The sequence below is a fragment of the Coenobita brevimanus genome, chromosome 33, assembly GCF_032717465.1.
Source record: "Coenobita brevimanus isolate Jiangsu-jjx chromosome 33, ASM3271746v2, whole genome shotgun sequence".
In the NCBI taxonomy this organism is placed as follows: Eukaryota; Metazoa; Arthropoda; class Malacostraca; order Decapoda; family Coenobitidae; genus Coenobita; species Coenobita brevimanus.
The window spans coordinates 45586895-45605715 of NC_136986.1; the positions used below are offsets into that span (position 1 = coordinate 45586895).

At 41.9% G+C, this 18821-nt stretch overlaps 1 protein-coding gene across 3 annotated transcripts in view; it reads right to left on the reverse strand.

Moving 5' to 3' along the window:
* RyR (Ryanodine receptor) overlaps positions 1 to 18821 on the reverse strand; it is a 186570-nt gene that overhangs the window by 90728 nt on the left and 77021 nt on the right. For all 3 annotated transcript variants that reach the window (XM_080269467.1, XM_080269466.1, XM_080269465.1), the window contains 10 exons: positions 18632 to 18769; positions 16520 to 16672; positions 15395 to 15510; positions 13089 to 13243; positions 12431 to 12694; positions 11610 to 11818; positions 10256 to 10438; positions 9526 to 9691; positions 5261 to 5475; positions 3911 to 4065 (listed from right to left, as the gene is read on the reverse strand). In XM_080269467.1, the coding sequence (XP_080125593.1) occupies positions 3911 to 4065; positions 5261 to 5475; positions 9526 to 9691; positions 10256 to 10438; positions 11610 to 11818; positions 12431 to 12694; positions 13089 to 13243; positions 15395 to 15510; positions 16520 to 16672; positions 18632 to 18769 (1754 nt within the window). The remainder of the gene's footprint in view (positions 1 to 3910; positions 4066 to 5260; positions 5476 to 9525; positions 9692 to 10255; positions 10439 to 11609; positions 11819 to 12430; positions 12695 to 13088; positions 13244 to 15394; positions 15511 to 16519; positions 16673 to 18631; positions 18770 to 18821) is intronic.

Consider the following 18821-nt stretch of genomic DNA (forward strand, 5'->3'; position numbering starts at 1 on the left):
AGGCTACAGATATCTGTGTGGTGAAAACAAACTGACTAACTTCTTTTACTGTGTTTTGGCCCAGATTTTCATCCTTTTGCAACTTACTTCACAAACCTCAGTGGCAAAAAAATACAATGTTATGGCTCTGCATCCTCTCCACAGCACTTAAATGTGACCGGATTCATATTCCAGTGTCACTCTACTGTTACAACTCAGCATTCAAGATGGCAAGATGGAAATTTGGGGGCAAGTTTGAGTAAAAAGACCTGGGATACGGTCATAGAGTGTGACCTCTGGGATCAGGGGCTGAACAGACAGGCTGCTACAGATCAAGCAGTGTTGAGAGCTGCCATTAGGTGACTATGGCTGACACATGCAAGCCTTTATAAATGAAACAAAACAAATACAATAGTATGGAACAGAAAGACCCACCCTTGATTTCCCTGTGTGCTTATAAGAACTGGCTCAGAAAAGGACTTAAATGCAAATAGTGTACTGCCAATAAACATATTCTTTTCAACTGGCAAAAACTGGGTATTTCACTGGTGCTAAAAATATCTGCCTAAAAGAATGTTTAAAAAAAATAATAATAAATAAAGCAGTGTAAATAATTATACTCAGTTTTTTTATCGAGGTGAAGATGCACAAGACAGGTTGGTGACGACTGGCTGAATGCAACATGTCCAAAAAACATCGTTGTATTTCAGTTAATTATCGGTAATGTGAACTGAAACTTTCTAACTCAAACACAACAATGTTATTTGGATGTGTTGCATTCAGCCAATCGTCAGCAAACCTGTCATGTGCATCTTTGTTTCAATTAAAAAAACTAAGTATAGTAAGTACAGTACTACTTATTACAGAGATAAAAGTAGTCTACTCAAATTCTATAAGTTAGTGGCAATTTTTTGCTAAATACAGTATCATTAAAAAAATAAAAATAAAGGTGGGGGGAGATTAATATACTAGTATGGAAGATTCCAGACATTCAGCTCATCACTTCTACTTTATTTTCTCACCTTTTTTGCCTGAAAAACATTATGAGGTTTACTCATATTCAGCTTCTCGCTCTCTCTCTTTTCATGAATATCCTTACTCCACATTCATTATGGCTCCTATTCTCCTCTACTTTCGTTCCTATTCTCTATCTCTCCACATACTGTACAGGAAATTCCCTCTCTCATAAACACACACTCACACAATTTCTTCTCCCTCCCTTCACAAATCTAATGTTCCTTTCTTTACATGTCCCCTCTCCCTCCATTTCTTTCTTTCTCTTATGTCCAACCCAGAAACAGAATTGAAGGGAAATCATTGTACTGCTACAAACACCCAAATCCACAACCACACCCACACACACCACCACCTTTGGCTCTCCTCTCATTTCACTGGTCCACCAGGTGAACAAGCCTATATCTATCATTAATGACCTAGAGCAGTTTGTACAGCACCCTACCCATATCCCTGACTGCCTTGGAGACAGCTCCAACATACTTGACCTCTTCCTTACAACTAATCCTTCTGCTTACACTGTTAATCTTTCCTCTCTGTTGGGCTCCTTCAATAACAACCTTATTACCTTAACCTGTCCCATCACTCCGGTACGGCCTGTGGACCCTCCAAAGAAACGTCGATTGTGGCACTTTGGAGCTGCGAATTGGTAGGCCCTCAGGCAGTAATTCTTTGATTTTCCCTGGAATAATTACTGCTTCCATGACCGGGAGCCATCTGAGTGTGCCTTGCGCATTACGGAGGTTATTCTCTCGGGCTTAGAAGCATACATTCCCTTCTCATATCCTCTGACTAATGCAAGAAAGCCTTGGTTTAATCACGCTTGTTCTAATGCTGTCCGCAACAAGTACAGGGCCTATAAAAGGTACCAGTGCCAACCCACCCCTGAATCACATCTTTTTTTTTCTGCCCGGAATCATGCTAAGTCTGTTCTTTGCTCTGCTAAAAATAATTTCATCATTACTAAATGCTCTCAACTCTCCAACTCGAATTCTTCCCACTCCTTCTGGTACCTTGCCAAAAACCTTTCTAACAACTTTACCTCAATATCCTTCCCTCCTCTTTTCTACTCTGATAGCTCTGTAGCTATTTCTTCTACTGATAAAGCAGATCTCTTCGCTCAGACTTTCTCCTCCAATTCCACCTTAGACAATGCCTGTGCTGTTCCTCCAACATTTCCCCCTCTGACTTCCTCAAGGCTGACATTAAAATTTCTTCAGCTGATGTATTTCTGCCATCACTGGCCTCAATACTAACAAGGTATATGGGCCTGATGGAGTCTCTCCTGTTGTCCTCAAGAACTGTGCGTCTGTGCTTACACCTTGCCTAGGTAAACTCTTTCGTCTTTGTCTGTCAACTTGTACCTTTCCGTTTTGCTGGAAGTTTGCTCTCATTCAGCCAGTCCCAAAGAAGGGTGACCATTCCCAACCCTCTAACTAACGTCCAATTGCTTTAACATCCTGTGTTTCAAAAGTTTTCGAGTTAATTCTTAACAGAAAAATTTTAAAGCATCTTTCCTATCACAACCTTCTTTCTAACCGTCAGCATGGATTCTGTCAGGGACAATCCACTGGCGATTTTCTTTCCTACCTTTCAGACTCCTGGTCATCCTCCTTTCGGGACTTTGGCAAAAGCTTTACCATTGCACTTGACATCTCACAGGCTTTCGATCAAGTCTGGCATAAATCTTTGATTTCCAAAATGCCCTCTTACAGTTTCTATCCTTCTATCTGTGCCTTCATCTATAGCTTCCTTTCTGGTCGTTCTACTGTATAGCCGATGTTGTAGATGGCCATCGTTCTTCTCCTAGATCTATCAACAGTGGTGTTCCTCAGGGCTCTGTCCTATCACCAACTCTCTTCCTTTTATTCATCAATGACCTTCAAAGCTGCACATCTAACCCTATCCACTCGTACACTGATGATTCTACCCTTCACCTTTCCATTCGGTTCCTGCAACGTCCACCTCAGCAGCTACTTCAACGAACAAGGGATGAGGCTATGGCACGCCTAATGTCTGACTTCGCTCGTATCTCTGACTGGGGTAAAAATAATCTTGTTTTTAATGCATCAACGACTCAGTTCACCTATCAACCCAGCAAAATCATCCACAGGACTACCCACTATTGTTTAATAATATCCAGCTCAATCCTGCATCATCCCTGAACATGCTTGGGGTTTCATTCACTCGGGACTTATCTTGGAAAGATCATATTGCATCCCTTGTAAAATCTGCTTCCAAGAGATTAGGTGTGCTAAGCCGACTCCATGCCACCTTTACCCCTGCACAGTTGTTGACTATATACATGGGTTTTATTCGCCCCTGTGTAGAGTACAACTTTCATGTGTGGGGAGGCTCCCCACATACAACTCTTCTCAACAGGGTGGAGTCAAATGTTTTTTGTCTCATTAACTCTCCTCCTCTTACTGGCTCTCTTCAACCTCGGTCTCTTTGCCGCACTGTTGCATCTTTATCTCCTCTATCGCTACTTCAATGGTCACTGCTCCTCTGAACTGTCTGCTTGCATCCCTCCACCTCTAAGACGGGCGCGTAGCATCCGTCTAGCAACAAACTCTCATCCCTTTTGCTGTCCAACTCTCTAATGCAAGGGTTAATCATTACTCCCAGTCCTTCATTTATGCAAGAGGTCAGCTCTGGAACTGTCTCCCTCTGTCTGTATTTCCTACTTCCTATGATCTCCAGTCTTTCAAACGCAGTGTGTCCAGGCATCTCAAAATGAACTGATCTCGAATTTGGCTCTCTTTTGTATTGTTTTTGTTTTTTTCTTGGAAGGAACGGTTCACGGGCTCCTGGCCTTTGGTTCCTTCTTCCTTGCATTAAAACACACACACACACACACACACACACACATGCACATATACATACAGACACACATACACAAACACACTCTCCTTACCTCCAACCCAGACGCAGAATCGGAGGAAATCCAGATATCTTTCTCCTTCCACCGGGTCCCAACCCAGGTCTGGATAGCCCTTCTCCACCAGCTCACTGTTGCTCTGAAGGCCACAGCGAGAGAGGTACACTGCAATCTTTTCTAGGTGGTGCTCTCTGAAATGGCAGAGGGGGGGGGGAATGAAAATGAAGAAATGTATGGAAATCAAGGTGTGTATTGAAATGTATGAGGGTCACAATACAAGAGGTACACTGCAACCTTTTCTAGATGATGCTCTCTGGACATGTAAAAGAAAAATGTAAATAACAATAATAATAATAATAATATAACAAATACAAATAAATGCCATAAATGTCAATCCCATTTTGCCCCTTTCTGTACTGATGCTTTTCCAAAACTTTATATACTTTCAGTCAAGAGTTTGCAGTTAGTTGAATTATGTCCTGATTTACATGGAGTTAAATGGTACTGTATATATTGAGAGATTTGTTATCCAGTATGAGACCCAAAGCTGATTTCAATTACCTGGTAAGAAAAAAATATACTAAAATAAGGAGTTAAGTGATGACTGTGGAGGGAAGAATGTCCTGGAGTAGACTGAAAAAGACAAAGGAACGGGTCCTGCATGAAGGCCTTCAGGATGGGGTTTCAGAAATGAAAAAGTTCAAGAATGTGACACATGGAGTGCTGCCACCAAGTGACAAAACATATACTGTACATTCTATAGCTACCCTTTTACCCTAACTTGACCCAGCTTATCATCCTCTTACAGCTTATTTTACAAAGCTCAGAAGCAGAAAAAGACAATACTACTGCTATCCTGTACATCATTTCCACAGCACTGCTTCATGATTAACATCATATTCTAGTGTGGTTGTGTTGTAAGAACTCAGCACTCAAGATGGAGAGATGGCAAATTTTATTCGTCTTAGTAATATGAAGGTAGCATGGACCATGGTATATATATAAAAAAAAAGTACTTGTGCTTAGTTCACTGCTGAAGCTATACACTATATCCTGTCTGAGAGCAAAAGCCTGTTCAGTATTATCCAAATGTGAGGAATGCATCACACTATAAGGAGCTGTACTGTATACTGGCCAAAATAACAAGACACTGGAGGGGGAGGGGGGAGGAATCAGTGCTAAAGTTATACCCCTTATCATCAAACCCCCTACCCGAGAGCCAAGGCCAGTTAAAAAATGAGGAACTAACCACATCAAGGGGTGCTGCACTGAACAGCAAAGGTCAAGACAACAATATCAATACATGCAACAACGAAAGATAAAAGGAAGGGGGGGGAAAGAGGGGATTAGATGCTACAATTAATGCCATCATCATCAAACCCTTACCTGAGTGCCAAGGCCAGTTCAGTGTTGTCCATGAGTGAGGAGTATGCCACATCAAGCGGAGTTGTACCACGCAGTGAGGGTCGAGAGAGCAAGATGTAGGAGTTCTCCAGCAGGAATGGCAAGTGGTCAAACATGGCTTTCTGGTTCTGCCGACCCGTGCGGCAGAAATAACACAGGAACTTACAGCACGCCACAACCATCTCATGTGAAGTGTCCTGTCGGGAAGGAAGAGGGGGAGGGAGGTATGTGGTAAGCACTGAGAAGTAAGTATGTGATATAAACGTCGGGTACAGTGCAGGCACATACTGAAGACTTATTTGTTGGTAGATAAGGAAGGGATATGGGGAGGCGGTAGCCCAGTTGGTAGAGAGGTTGCCTGCAGTCCTACCAGACCCAGGTTCAAATCCCCACTGGGGCAGGGAACAGTTTAAGTATTTAAATTTCATAAAATCAGACTTTACTCATCTACCAGAAGACCCGCCGACGTCGTAAAAATACCCCCACTAATACCAACACACCAGTCCCTGTATGAGAGCCCTAGCATGTATTCAATATGGACAGAGGGTGTTTGTGCCGAAGTGGTGACATGTAGATGTGTATGGTATGTAGGAGGACTACTGGGTCTTGAGAGCAGTGTAATATGTGCTACCATGTGCTGGGTAAAGTACATACTGAAATTATTTGTAAGAGAACAGTAAACAAGTTAATAAATAAGGATTGTTAGGAATTAGAGAGAATAACTAATGATATAAATTAATCTTTTCAGTTCCATGATGTATTATTTCTTTATTCTTGCTATTTCCAGACAATGTCATATGGCTCAGGAAAACACCAGCTTGTGGAGGGGATAATGAAGCTTACATCTAAACCCTACGGTTCAAAGTCTCTCCTATGCTGAATAAATCATATGGAGACAGCACAAGTAAAATGGAAAAAATACATCGTGGCACTGGGGACTAATCGATAAGGAGTGGCTTGATTCTAGAAAGTAATGAGTAACTACTGTAATACTATAAGTTAAGATGACAAGAGATATTGTATTCCTGCAATTCCGTAATACTGCAACAGTGCAATAAATGAGGAAAATATAGCATGCATACCTTTTCCAACACTGCAAGTCAGAATTTCCAATCTGTTTACATGATTCCAAAATAAACAAGTCAAAGCTCAAGTCTGTTCACTTATCAACACAAGGTCAAGTATTTAAAGAGATGATCATCAAAGTTACTTTGCAACTATATATATAAAGCTGAATAACATACTGAGCATATATTTTTAAACTAAATGATTATAAAGTACGTCATATTTTAAGAATACACAGTATCCACTAAATTCCTCAAAGCCATGTAACTTATATAAATGAGAGCAAAAGGCCATTAACCATAAAAACAACTGTGTCAAATCAAAATCTGTGCAAAAGAAATGAATCAACGGTCCCTATAACTGTAAAGATGAGATTCAGTTACTCTTTCATGTGTGTACAAAAAACTCGGGTCAAAATGGAGAAAAGAATTAACAGTCATTTACTCTGCCAAACTGTAAAAAAGAGATTAAATTACTCTGCTGTCTACTCTGTTCTCTAACTTGTGTCAAACTGCAATACCGTATGTGTCACTGTCAAACCAAACACTTGTCAAACTCTGTCTAAATGTCAAAACCAAACTCACATCAAACCATGTGTCGAAATGTCAAAACTCAGGTGAAACTGTAATAAGGCAGAGGATGTAGACTTACGTAAAGACAAGGCTGTAGGAGGTAGGTTGCGGAGGCTTGGAAAGAATAAGAACAACACCTTTTTCACTGCAGACTCTCTTAACAAAAGGCACAGTGGCAGGAGGGGAGTGTGCCACAGAAACTCTTAGCTCAACCACTAGCCAGGGGAAACTCTGAATCATATCACACAGTAGTGTTTTGTTTCTTGGGATTATTTTGTTATCACTATTGCTGGTTGTAGGAACGGAAAACTTCATTTAATGGCAGCTATACAATTGTGCAGCTTCCTTGCTGAATTAAACAAATGCCATCTCACTCCATATCTCCCCAAAGAAGGTTGGAGGGCTGCAAGAGGGCAACTTAAGCCTTCAGGCCACAAGGTTTAGAGCCTGGAAGCACAAAACAACAATGCTGCCAGGGTGAAGACTGGTCTCCTACCTTTATATGTTGTGACAACAAAACTGCAATGTGTTTTTGTTTTTAAAAAGTGAGATGTTAACACACTCAGGCATGGGCAAATTTTTTCACCTTATTTCATAACAGACTCACTGGGTTTGTAAATACTGTTGTTTTATCTTAACCTGCCATTCTGTCAAACTGTATCAGAAAGATGATGGGACTTCAAGCCCATACTAATACTGTACCACACACATTAAGATTCAAGTTTGCTTAATTTACAAAGTATGTTCAATACAAAACTTAGGTTAAAACAAAATTCACAGTTACAAGACAGCAAGCACTGACAATCGTATCACTTATGCTGCATGATTAGCTGCCAAAAATGCCAAAATACCTGAATGCGCAACACCTTTGTTTTTCCTTGCCATGGTTCTTCTAGGAGTTTCTGGGCCTTATATTAACCTCTTCAATACAATTATGTCCATTTAGGTCATTCTTACTACTTCCAATTGTTTCTGCTCAGCTTAGGGAGGACTCTTGTAGTGATGGGATTAAAGAAGGCTGTCTAATCCCTCCAGTTCAAGCAAGTCTCTCCTAAGCTGAATAACATCATTTAGCAGTAGCAAGAGCAAAGTAAAAATGATATCATGTTGAAAGGGTTAATCGTTAATAAAGTACCAATAATTAACGACAAAACCAGTGCCGTAAAATCAAGCTGGGAAAAACACACATGATAGATGTGCCATGACACAAAGTTACAGAATCCAAAACCAACATTAAATTGGCAAAAATACTATTAAAATTAGTAAAAATGTCTACATAATGAATTAATCATCATTAACAAGACTGGGAGAAATACAATACTTAGTCTATGAAAATAGTGATTACCATGCAGAATAATTGATACAGAAATGTAAAATATTGCGGAAAAACTCCAGATGACATTGCACGTCCAATATTTCTTAATTTGATGTTTGAATCATGTGGCATAAATTATTATTGTTATTATTATTATTATTATCATCAGACTTCATTCTATGATTAAACCAGATAATATTAAACTGACCAGGATGAAGAATTAGCTAGTATTGTATATGACTATGGGCTAGGCACAGTGCAATGTCACCATAAAATGTAGTAAACATGAGCACTAAACATGAGGGGCACTGAAGGTTGAACACTTCAACATAAAAGAGCCTGAACAATGAACATCAGAACATAGAAGACTGAACACTAAATATCTGAACATGGAAAAGACTGAACATTAAACATCTGAACATGAATGAGCACTGAACATTTGAACATGGAAGAAACTGAATGCATTTGAAAACAGTAATGAGGAACTATGAGTGAACACTGTGAGCTGTATCCTCATCAGTCAAGGAAGTTATGTACTAACTAATCCCTTAGTGATTTATTTTGCTTATTACACCTTACTGCTCAAATGTTTGCTGTTTATGTGATATTAATATCAATGTGGTGCTGGAGAGGAACGTCTTCATGTGGTGGTATCAAATATCACTAGGTGTCTCCAGTGCCTTGTTATACAAATATTCCATCCCTTAGCTCACTCTCTATCCATCAAGAGGAAGATGGTGGACTGCAGGAGAAGGGCAACTTCAGCCTACAGTCCAATGGGTTTGGGTATAGAAGAGTCTGGGGCCACAACATCATAATATTAACACAGTATGCATTAATATCACATTGCTGAACATTAACTTGCCTTGTGCATAAAATATCCTGGCAGAGAAGAATCCTCATTTCTGTTGAGGAAATAAAAGACTTAAGACAAAACTGAGAATTCTCCGCCAGAATATTTGTATGCAGCAAGTGTCAGGAGTGTAATACTGTACTGCATGACTGCAAGCCCTGGGCAGAAATGGAAGAGGATATTTGAAGACTCAAAGGCACAGAAACGACAATGATTTGGGAGACGTGTAGTGCATCCTTGAATGCGAGGCCTGGGTGGGGGGGTGGGGCTAGGATTTTGAGTGAAGAGTTGAGATGAAGGATGAGACTTGAATATACTGCTGCCGTGGGGAGGGGTAGACTGAGGTGGTTTGGGCATGTTGAGAGGATGAAGGATGAAAACTGAGTACATGAGCCTAGGAACAAAGAGAGAAAAACGAGAGGGAGGGGGGAACTGTACGCACCTTCTCCTTGGCCTGTGTCACCTCACCCTCTGCTGCCTGAGTCTCACCCACGGCCTGTGCGCGTCGGCCCAAGGTGTTCATCATGACTGCCATCACATTTTCGTGCACACACAGGATACGGATCAGATCAGGGTGTTGGAAGAATATGTGGTTATTTACTAGGGTCCTGTGGGAAGCCAAAGAAGAGTTGTAGATCAGACAGACATGGAGTTACACAACCCCTACATGCTTCCATACTGACAGGTAAGAGTAATAAGAACAATCTTGGCAAAGAAGGTAGATAAGGGCAGAGTGTTGAAAGACATGGTTCATTATCTGGGTTAGAGTTGCGCAGATGACTCAGATCCAGCAAGCATTTGCAGTAATTGATGAGACTAATATCCATAACTGGTGCCAGTGAGGGATGCCTTCCCATATAAAAAAATATCCCTTTATTCCCCTCCTATTCCCATGAGGATGATGGTGGACTGTAAGAGATGGGCAGTTAAGAACTGCAGTCCAATGGAATCGCATTTTCAGATAAGCCTAGGGCCACAACAACAACAGAGTGCAGGTACCCACTTAGGAATACTTATTTTGGATACTGCCAGATGATTTTATTCTGGTAAGGGATATCAGAACCATAAAATCTTAAATACTCTACAGTCAAAGGCTATTGCTTCAAGCTCTAAACCAACACATTCAGGTTCATAAAAAATTTACCCAACAAAACAAATTTCCATATTCATACCAGAGCAGCTCTCTCATCAATGCCTCCTCCTCCTGGGACATCTGGACTGGCAATAAGGCACGGACCTTACTAAGGCACAGCCACAGGGTCTCCACATCCTTCTTAGTGGCACTGCTAATGACATACGTCTTTGTCAGTGCCACCATCATCTCACCCACGCTGTTGTACTGACGCAGCAGCAGGCTGATGGACATACAAGAATAAGGTTAAGAATTATTGCCTACTTACTGCACAAGGGCAAATAAGGCAGACAATCATTTTTTTAAGTCCCAGTCTTCACCTAGAATATATACACAGGGTCTCCATATCATTACTGATAGCCATCATCATATCCATACTGTCATACTGATGCAACAACAGACTGGCAGAGGAAATGATGCCGATAAGCATATTTTGATTCTGAAACTGAGACCACAATTTTATCAACAAAATCTTTAATTTGCTCTACAGAAACCGAATCTAAAGGTGAATGTAGGGAAGAGTAAAGTTATGGTCTTCGAGACAGGTGAAGTCAGTGAACGTACAGTGAGGTTGGATGGTGAGGAAATGGAAAATGTGAGTACATTTAAGTACTTAGGTAGTGTGATGAGTAAGGATGGAAGTTTGGAGGGTGAAGTGCCTGAAAGGGTACAGCAGGGAAGAAAGGTTGCTGGTTCCTTGAAAACAATGATAAGAAACAGGGAAGTGAGCATAGAAGTGAAAAAGTTATTACATGACAGTATTGTGATACCAACTTCAATGTATGGAAGTGAAGCTTGGACATTGTTGGAGGGACACAAGTCAAGAGTGAGAGCAGTGGAAATAAGTTATTTGAAAGGAGCATGTGGAATCATATGGAGAGACAGACTGACAAATGAGGATGTGGAAAAGCGTTGTGGTGTGGATGTGGATGTGATAGGAAGCGTTAGGAGAAATACATTGAGGTGGTTTGGCCATGTGGAGAGGATGGAAAGTGAGAGACTGATGAGGAGAGAGTATGTGAGTGAGGTGGAGTGGGAGAGAGGGAGGGGAAGGCCAAGGATCAGGTGGGGGGATGGAGTGGAGAGGTATATGAGAGAAGGGGGTGTGAATTGGGAGCAGGGCAGTGAAATGGCGGGGGACAGGGTGACATGGAGGCGATTTGTTTGTGGCCATCCCGTATGGGATTAAGGTGTCTGGCAATAAATAGATAGTTCCTCCCCCCCCTCCCTCCATACCATCCTGTTTCTCTCCCTTCCACCTACCTCATCTACACATTAACCTCACACAATAAATGTGTGCCTCAATGCAGGATCCAAGGTCCCTAGTCTCCCTTTCCCATATTTCTTCTCTACTTCTGCCTACTTTCCTCTAACTGCACCTCCCTCTCCCTCACCTGAACATCTCTCTGATCAGAACAGGTGTCTCAATGAAGGTTTCTGAAGCCCAACGAACAATGGTGTCAACAAGCACTTTCTTGAACTTGTCAGCTGCATCCAAAACAATGGGTTCTGGGGGTGCCTCCTCCACCACCTCCTCCTTCTGCCCACCCAGCACTGCCAGCATCTTGGTCATCACACCTTTTGAATCTGGGGTTGGCATCTCCTGTGAGGGTGGCAGAGACTTGGACTTATGACTCTGTTTACATTTGTTGTCATCATAATTTTCATTCTGTTCTTACCTCCTACTAAAATATATTGTACAGGATAATGGACTAGGCCTATACATACACAGGGTGGAAAGCACTGTTAGTGGTAGGTAGTGGCAACCATCACCCACTCACTTGATGTAGTGCTGCCTACTTCTTCCTTAGCCTGTATCAATCTTTTTCTGTGCCTGCCCTCCTCTCTTCCTATTTCACCCATCCTTCCTATCACTTCTTATTGCTTTTCTTTCAAAAGGTGGCTTTACATTGAGTGACAAGCCAAATGGCTTCCTGTAAGCCAAGAAACCATTTAGAATGCTGGATGGTAACCATATAACCAAACCATGCGTGCTCCCTACATGTCAGCAAGTGGGTTGGCGAAGGGTTAGTGCCCCTCCCTGTAAAACTAATAACTCAAAGTCAAATGGCCACCCCTTACAGGATTATGGCATCCGGCAATAGATAGATAGATAGATAGGAAAGCATTGTCATCACATCATCAAATCTCTCAGCTTAATCCTCAATTCTTCTTCAAAACCCTCTCTTTCTCCCCTGATCCCTCTGCTCCTTACCTCCCCCTCTCCCTCTTCCTCTCCACCTCCAGGTATCTTCGCCTTGGCCATCAATACATTATGGAAATTAGTCAGTTTAATCCTCAGTTCCTCTCCACAAGGGGTCTCTTCCAGTTCCTCATCAGACAGGTTTTTGAATCCCAGGATGGCGTTCATCTGTTCCCTGGGCGGACAGCGGAACTCTCGGGTCTTCCTGGCCGCCACAGACGATGGAAGATCTGACTGCTTGATCTCTATGTATCGGCGCAGCTGATCTTGTTGTACCTGCATGGTCACATGTCATCATATTACTGTCATCACCTCTTCATCAACTTTCTCTTTCTCTCCTCATGTACAAATCTTCATTATTTTCTCTCTCTGTCTCTCTCTCTTGACATTATTTCTCTTACACACTCTCTAAATCCATCTGCTTGATCTCTATGTACCAATGCAACTAATCTTGTATCAGCATCAAGAAACATCTGCATAATTATTATTACAGGAACCTTCATCTCCATCATTATCTCCATCAATGTCTTTATCATCATCATCAACATCATTCTCTCACATTCTCATTCTCATCCTCTCTTGCAAATCTGAAGTCTTCATTGACACTGCAATTCTCTCTCTCTCTCTCTCTTTGCTTGTAGTATAACTAATCTCACTCTCTCTCTCTCACCTCTCCTACATAATCCTGAGCAAATGCAATGAGGCTCTCTACTCTGTGTCTCTTCTGCAGGTCCAGGAGGTGAGACAAGACATAGCACAGTTGAAGCTTCACTCCCTCAGCGATGTCCATCAGCAGAATGCCTTTACGATCCTGGTCCTTACCCTCTGTGGGATTAAAATAATGTATATTTACACATTAATGCACATCATAATCTAAACCTCTTATTCTGACCTAAGTACAGGATGAGGCATAATGCGGGGGCGAAGAAAACGATAATGGAGATATAATCAGAAGCATCCCAAACTAAATGGGCAACACTCTCCTTCACTCACTATGCAAGCCCACAGTCACTGAGAGAGGTTAACCCTTCCATGGCTGCCGGCACCAAATGACGTTTAGCTGATAAATGGCCAAAGTCATTGTCTGAGCATGGCCTATAAGAAATGGCAAAAATTTTTGGGAAGTGAAAAAATGTTCTGAACATCTTGAGACTGACCTACCCTACACTCCCATACACCCCACACGTCAGTACACCGCGCCCTTCCTTGATGAGTGGACATCCGAGTTCTGCCTCTCTCCCTGCCCCAACCCCCACCCAGTGCCGTCCTCTCAGGCCCTGTAAGCCCCGAGATCAGGGCGGAGCTGTTTCCCCGTGGGGGGGAGAGCAACGAGGACCGAATTGGGTCTGACCTGGAGGTGGAGAGTATGGCGGGGAGTAGTGACGTGAGTGGTGATGAGTGGTATCACTCTCATACTACTGAGGAGGATGACAGTGACATCTCCTCGGAGAGTGAGGAGAAGCCACCACCACCTCGCCATACAGCTCCACCACCACTGAAGAGGAGACGGACGGTGGTGAAGTGGCTCTTCACTGAAGGAGAGGAGGGGGAGGAAGAGGAGGCTGGAGTGCAGGTGCACTCATCCTGCACCACCTCACCACCACATCCCACCACCGCATGCACGACCCAACACCACCTCTCGTGCCACCTCATCACTTCCTACCACTTCACGGGCAGTGCAGTGTATATAGTGTATATTACTTAGTGTAGTGTTACTAAGTAAGATACAGAAGTGTAAGATAGTGGTAGTGTGAAAAGTAGATTATGTTTTGTAAGTGACTTTTGTACAAAGACTGTGTTTCCCAGACAATGACTTATCTCTATTGACTTTTGACCTGCTAGGGGAGGGCAGAGATAGGCAAAAGTTCACCTGCACGTGCCATGTTGCAGTACGGCAATACACCACTGCGGCAGATATCCATTGCTGATATTTCTGCAAATTCCGCATTCTGTTGTAAGCCACAGAATAGGTCTAAGAAGCTGAGATTTGCACTGTTAGGTGCATCTGAACCTCCTCTTCAATACGGCAAGAAAAAAATAAATAAATTTTCGAAACTTCAGAAAATGGCTTCAGCGTCGGTCAGGGGCACACATAAAATTCTGGACCTATGGCCATGGAGGGGTTAAAATATGTTCTGATACAAAACTGACTTGATTTAATCTATCTTAGACTTCCTATGCAATATCCAGCATCAGAATCCCCTTGCAATCCTGTGTGATCCAGATATACGGGAAAGGATTAAGAGCAGATAGAGAACTTGATGAACTTACCCAAATGATCTAAGCTGACCAAATTCCAACATAATGACCTTGCTCTGACTTAATTTACAGTAACCCAGACATTACACTATCTATCATCAGAATGTCATTGCAGACCTCGGCCCTGATAACAGAGAGGAAATGAGTTTGTTTCTCCCAACACATCTAATCAGTCCAGCACAGTGATTGTAACGTCCATTCCAATCAATAATCAAAACACAGGCATCACCGTACTTGGTCCTAGGTGGCTGAAGTGTAATAATTATAGTGCATGGTGCACAGTGTGTAGTGCATAGTTTATGGAGAATGTTGCATAGTGTTGGGTGTATAGTATTTGGTGTATAGTATCAGAATTATCTGACATGGAAATATGAGATTTCTTTGTTAAAAGAAAAGAAAAATGTCCCTTCCAAAAGAAAGTTGCCTTTAGGAAAACCAAACCCAAGATCCACTTATAAAAATATAATATTAAATTCACCTGGCCCAAACTTAAAAACTTTGTTACCCTCTTAGCTCCTACAAGGGCAAGAGGCATAGGACAGCCTGGGACTTGGCTACCATAGTTCAGATCATTTTAGTTGCAGGAGCCCACCCTATGTCCCCGCTGCAATCAAATGTACAAAAACCTCTGGCCTAAGTGAAAACAAAACAAAAGCTGAATACACACTGATCCTTTTCAAACTAAATGAAATCCAGGACATCAAGGATCAGTCTAACCTGGCTCAAATTCTGGATCCCACGTGGCTGGGTCAATCATGATGAGGAGGCGAGTAATGTCCTCATCCTGCACAATGCCAACTAGAAGTAGTTTGTCCACAAGCTTCAGCAGTGGTCTGATGGGAGGAACATGGCATCATTATTATTAGTAGTATACCATCATAATTACCACTGTTATTATCTTTGTCACCATCGTTAGTACTTCCACCAGCTTCAGTAATGGTCTTCATGTTGCTGTTTTCAGTAATCACGTTACTGGTATGTCATGTCATCTCATTCCACATCAGTGCTATCATTTCATGATATATCTGTGCTGTAATCTCATAGCGTAAACTCTGAATTATCTGCCATAATACAGCAAAGCCCTACACCAGATATTACAAAATGCCGGATATTGCATAGTACCCCCGATCGGCTCAATATTCAGCACTAAGCTGGATAGTGCGTTATTATCAGTCTCAACTTTCTCTCTAAAAACATTCCCATGAGTAGAACATGAAAATTAACCATAAAATACAATAAAGTAAAGATAAAATACAGTAATACAGCACCAGTCAGCTACCATTAACAAGCAGGTTGATACACCTCGATGCCAGACTTTGCACAGAGCCGCTGGTCATGTCCCATTTTGGCGCCGGATATTGCATTACTAGACCCAAGCCAGCAGCCCCAAATATTGCAACAACGGATAATCGAGAGTTTACTGTATTATGTTGGGTCAGGTTAGTACTATTGTCATGTCAGTAATCATGTCATTTTAAATAACGTCATTTGCAGGTCAGTGCTAAATGTCATCACCATGTTACACCAGTCAGTCAGCTACTAGCTGAAAATATGATGCAATATGGTCAATCCAATATTTTTGCAGTCTTCCCTCTGACTGATGGACAGGGTGTCAGCTGATGCAGATTTCCACATACTTCCTGTATGTATGGCCTGCCTTAACTAAAGCCACTACATGGGCCACATGGGAAGCTGTACAGCCACATTACATACTTAAAGTACTATTGGTCTTAGAGTGATTTTCAGCACTGTTTAGTGGATGCAGGCCCTCGATAACCAATTTATCGTTTACATGAAAAAATAACTAATTGAGGAGAAAGTGAAAAATGACTCAATACTCACACAAAGAGGTTTTCGTTGGATCCACCTATGGGGTCACGGTTATGGACTTGGTTCGTCTTGACGGCTTCAGCCAGGGCAGTCATAACAAACTCCCTGGCCACATCCAGCGGGAAGTAGGGCGAGGACAGGCCCTTGATGGTCTCAATGTTGGCGCTGAGATGGCCAGTGGTGAAGGTGGTGAAGTGTAGGGAGAGAGTGTCTGGGTTACTGCTTTGTTGCTGACTGGTGTGTGGGTGTGTGTGTGTGTGTGTGTTAGCAGGTGGTAGACAATTGCATGGCAGTGGGTGGGTCAAACATTTACAGCAGTAGATGGATGAAGCCGATGGTCATTGTTGTGTTTTGGGTGAATGTGCAAGTGAGGAGAACACCCACAGACAGAAATGATGTGGTATTCGGTGTGCATGGTAAGTGGGTGCCAAAAGGAGGAGTGTGCAAATGGGATGAAGTGGGCATTGCAGGATGTATGTTTGGGTGTATGGGTTAGAAACAGGATGTGGGCATGGGTGCATTAAATGAGTACAGCAGGGTGTTGAGGTGGTGTAGGGACAGATATGAGTAGATGTAGTTATGAAGCAGAGAGCATGTTTGTACATGAAGTAGGGTGTGGGTGTAAGAAGATGCAGACATAGCAGGGAGGACAGTATTTTTAAGGGCATGGGTATATCAAATAGCACAGCAGGGTGTAGTATGGGGATATGGGTCAGTGGTGAGTAGTAGGGTGTGGGCATGAGTCGTTGTAGTAGGCAAGGGCAGATATTTGCAAGCAGGCAGCAGGCGGGCGAGGCAGGGTTGGTGGGACGAGTGGACAGGCCGGGAGAGCACCAATGGACCACGCAAGTCAAGGGTGGACCAAGGGTGGAGTAAAAAAGAAAAAAAAAGGACATAAAAATTAAACAAACGAAAGAAAAAAAATGATGAGGCACCATATGTTCAAGAAATGGTGCAAAAATTAAGTATAAAAGAAAATATATCTGAATAAAGGTAGAAAAAATTTAAAAGCTGTCAAGTTATATGACTAAATGACAAAAAATAAGTATATAAATAAAAAAACAAAAATAAAAGTATAATCTAATATATATGGACTGCAAAAATCTGTTAAAAGGAAAGTATTGTACTGAAAACAAAATGGAGGTTTTATAAACTGACCAAATAAGGGGAAACAAATATTAAATAAAGGAAAAACAACTTTCAAAACTTTACCTCATACCTAAGAAATATACAAAAAATCAAGCTGTAACATAACATATAAAGAAATATAGGTTTATCAACAACATGCATGAGGAATATAACAGTGTTAGTAGTTTCATGGAGCACCAATGTCTGTTAAAACAAAAGTGCTTTAGTTATCTAAACATCCTTAGTTTTTCTAAGAAATTTGAAAGCAAAAGATCTAGAGACATATAAATAAGAGATCAAAGCAAACAAAAGAACCTCACTTGACATAGGACATAATCTGGTCAAACAATAAAGTGCTCAGTATACTTGTTCTAACCTGACAATGACGCATTACAGCAGCATAGCTGAATGTCATGTGCAATCAGACTGGAGTGAATCTGACTGGTAATCAACAACAGGTGTTCCCTCCTCATAAGCAAGCGTCAATGAATTTCAGGCAATCATGACCTAATATTAAAGTTGAGGGAGTGACTTATTTCCACAAGATGAAAACAAAGCCATTTAACGTCAGTTAAATCAAGGAATTCAGGAAACCCCAACAGCTACCCCCCCATTTGACTACCTCTCATTTAACCATAATGGAAAGAGAACCTCACCTGATATGGACATGGTCATACCAGGTCATACAGTGTGTGTGAAGTGTTTGCCAGGATCCATGCATTTAGGATACCCCAGTCTGACTCACACCCAAATAACCACAATGAACAAAAGCCACTGCCTGATATCCCACATGGACATAACAGGTCGGAGAGACTTGGTGTGGGTGGTGGCCTTGGACAGACAGAAAGACAGATGGACAGACAGAAGACTAAAGGTCAAAAAAGGCAAAGGACAGGTAAAAGACAAAGAGACAGATATAAGGCAGTTATATAGACAGATAAGAACATAAAGGATCCTTCCCCCACCTAATATAAATGTGAGACAAAAATCCCTCACCTGATATCAGACATGGTCATAACAGGTCGGACGGATTCGGTATGTGTGGTGGACATTGAGTTGCCGGCTCCCTCTTGGATGTAGATCTCCTTTAGTTCGTTGCTGAGTGGTACGATGAATTCGTTCTGTGTTACCTCCCTGGGGGTAAAGGTGTAATGCATCATTGTCAGGTTAGAACAAGTATACTGAT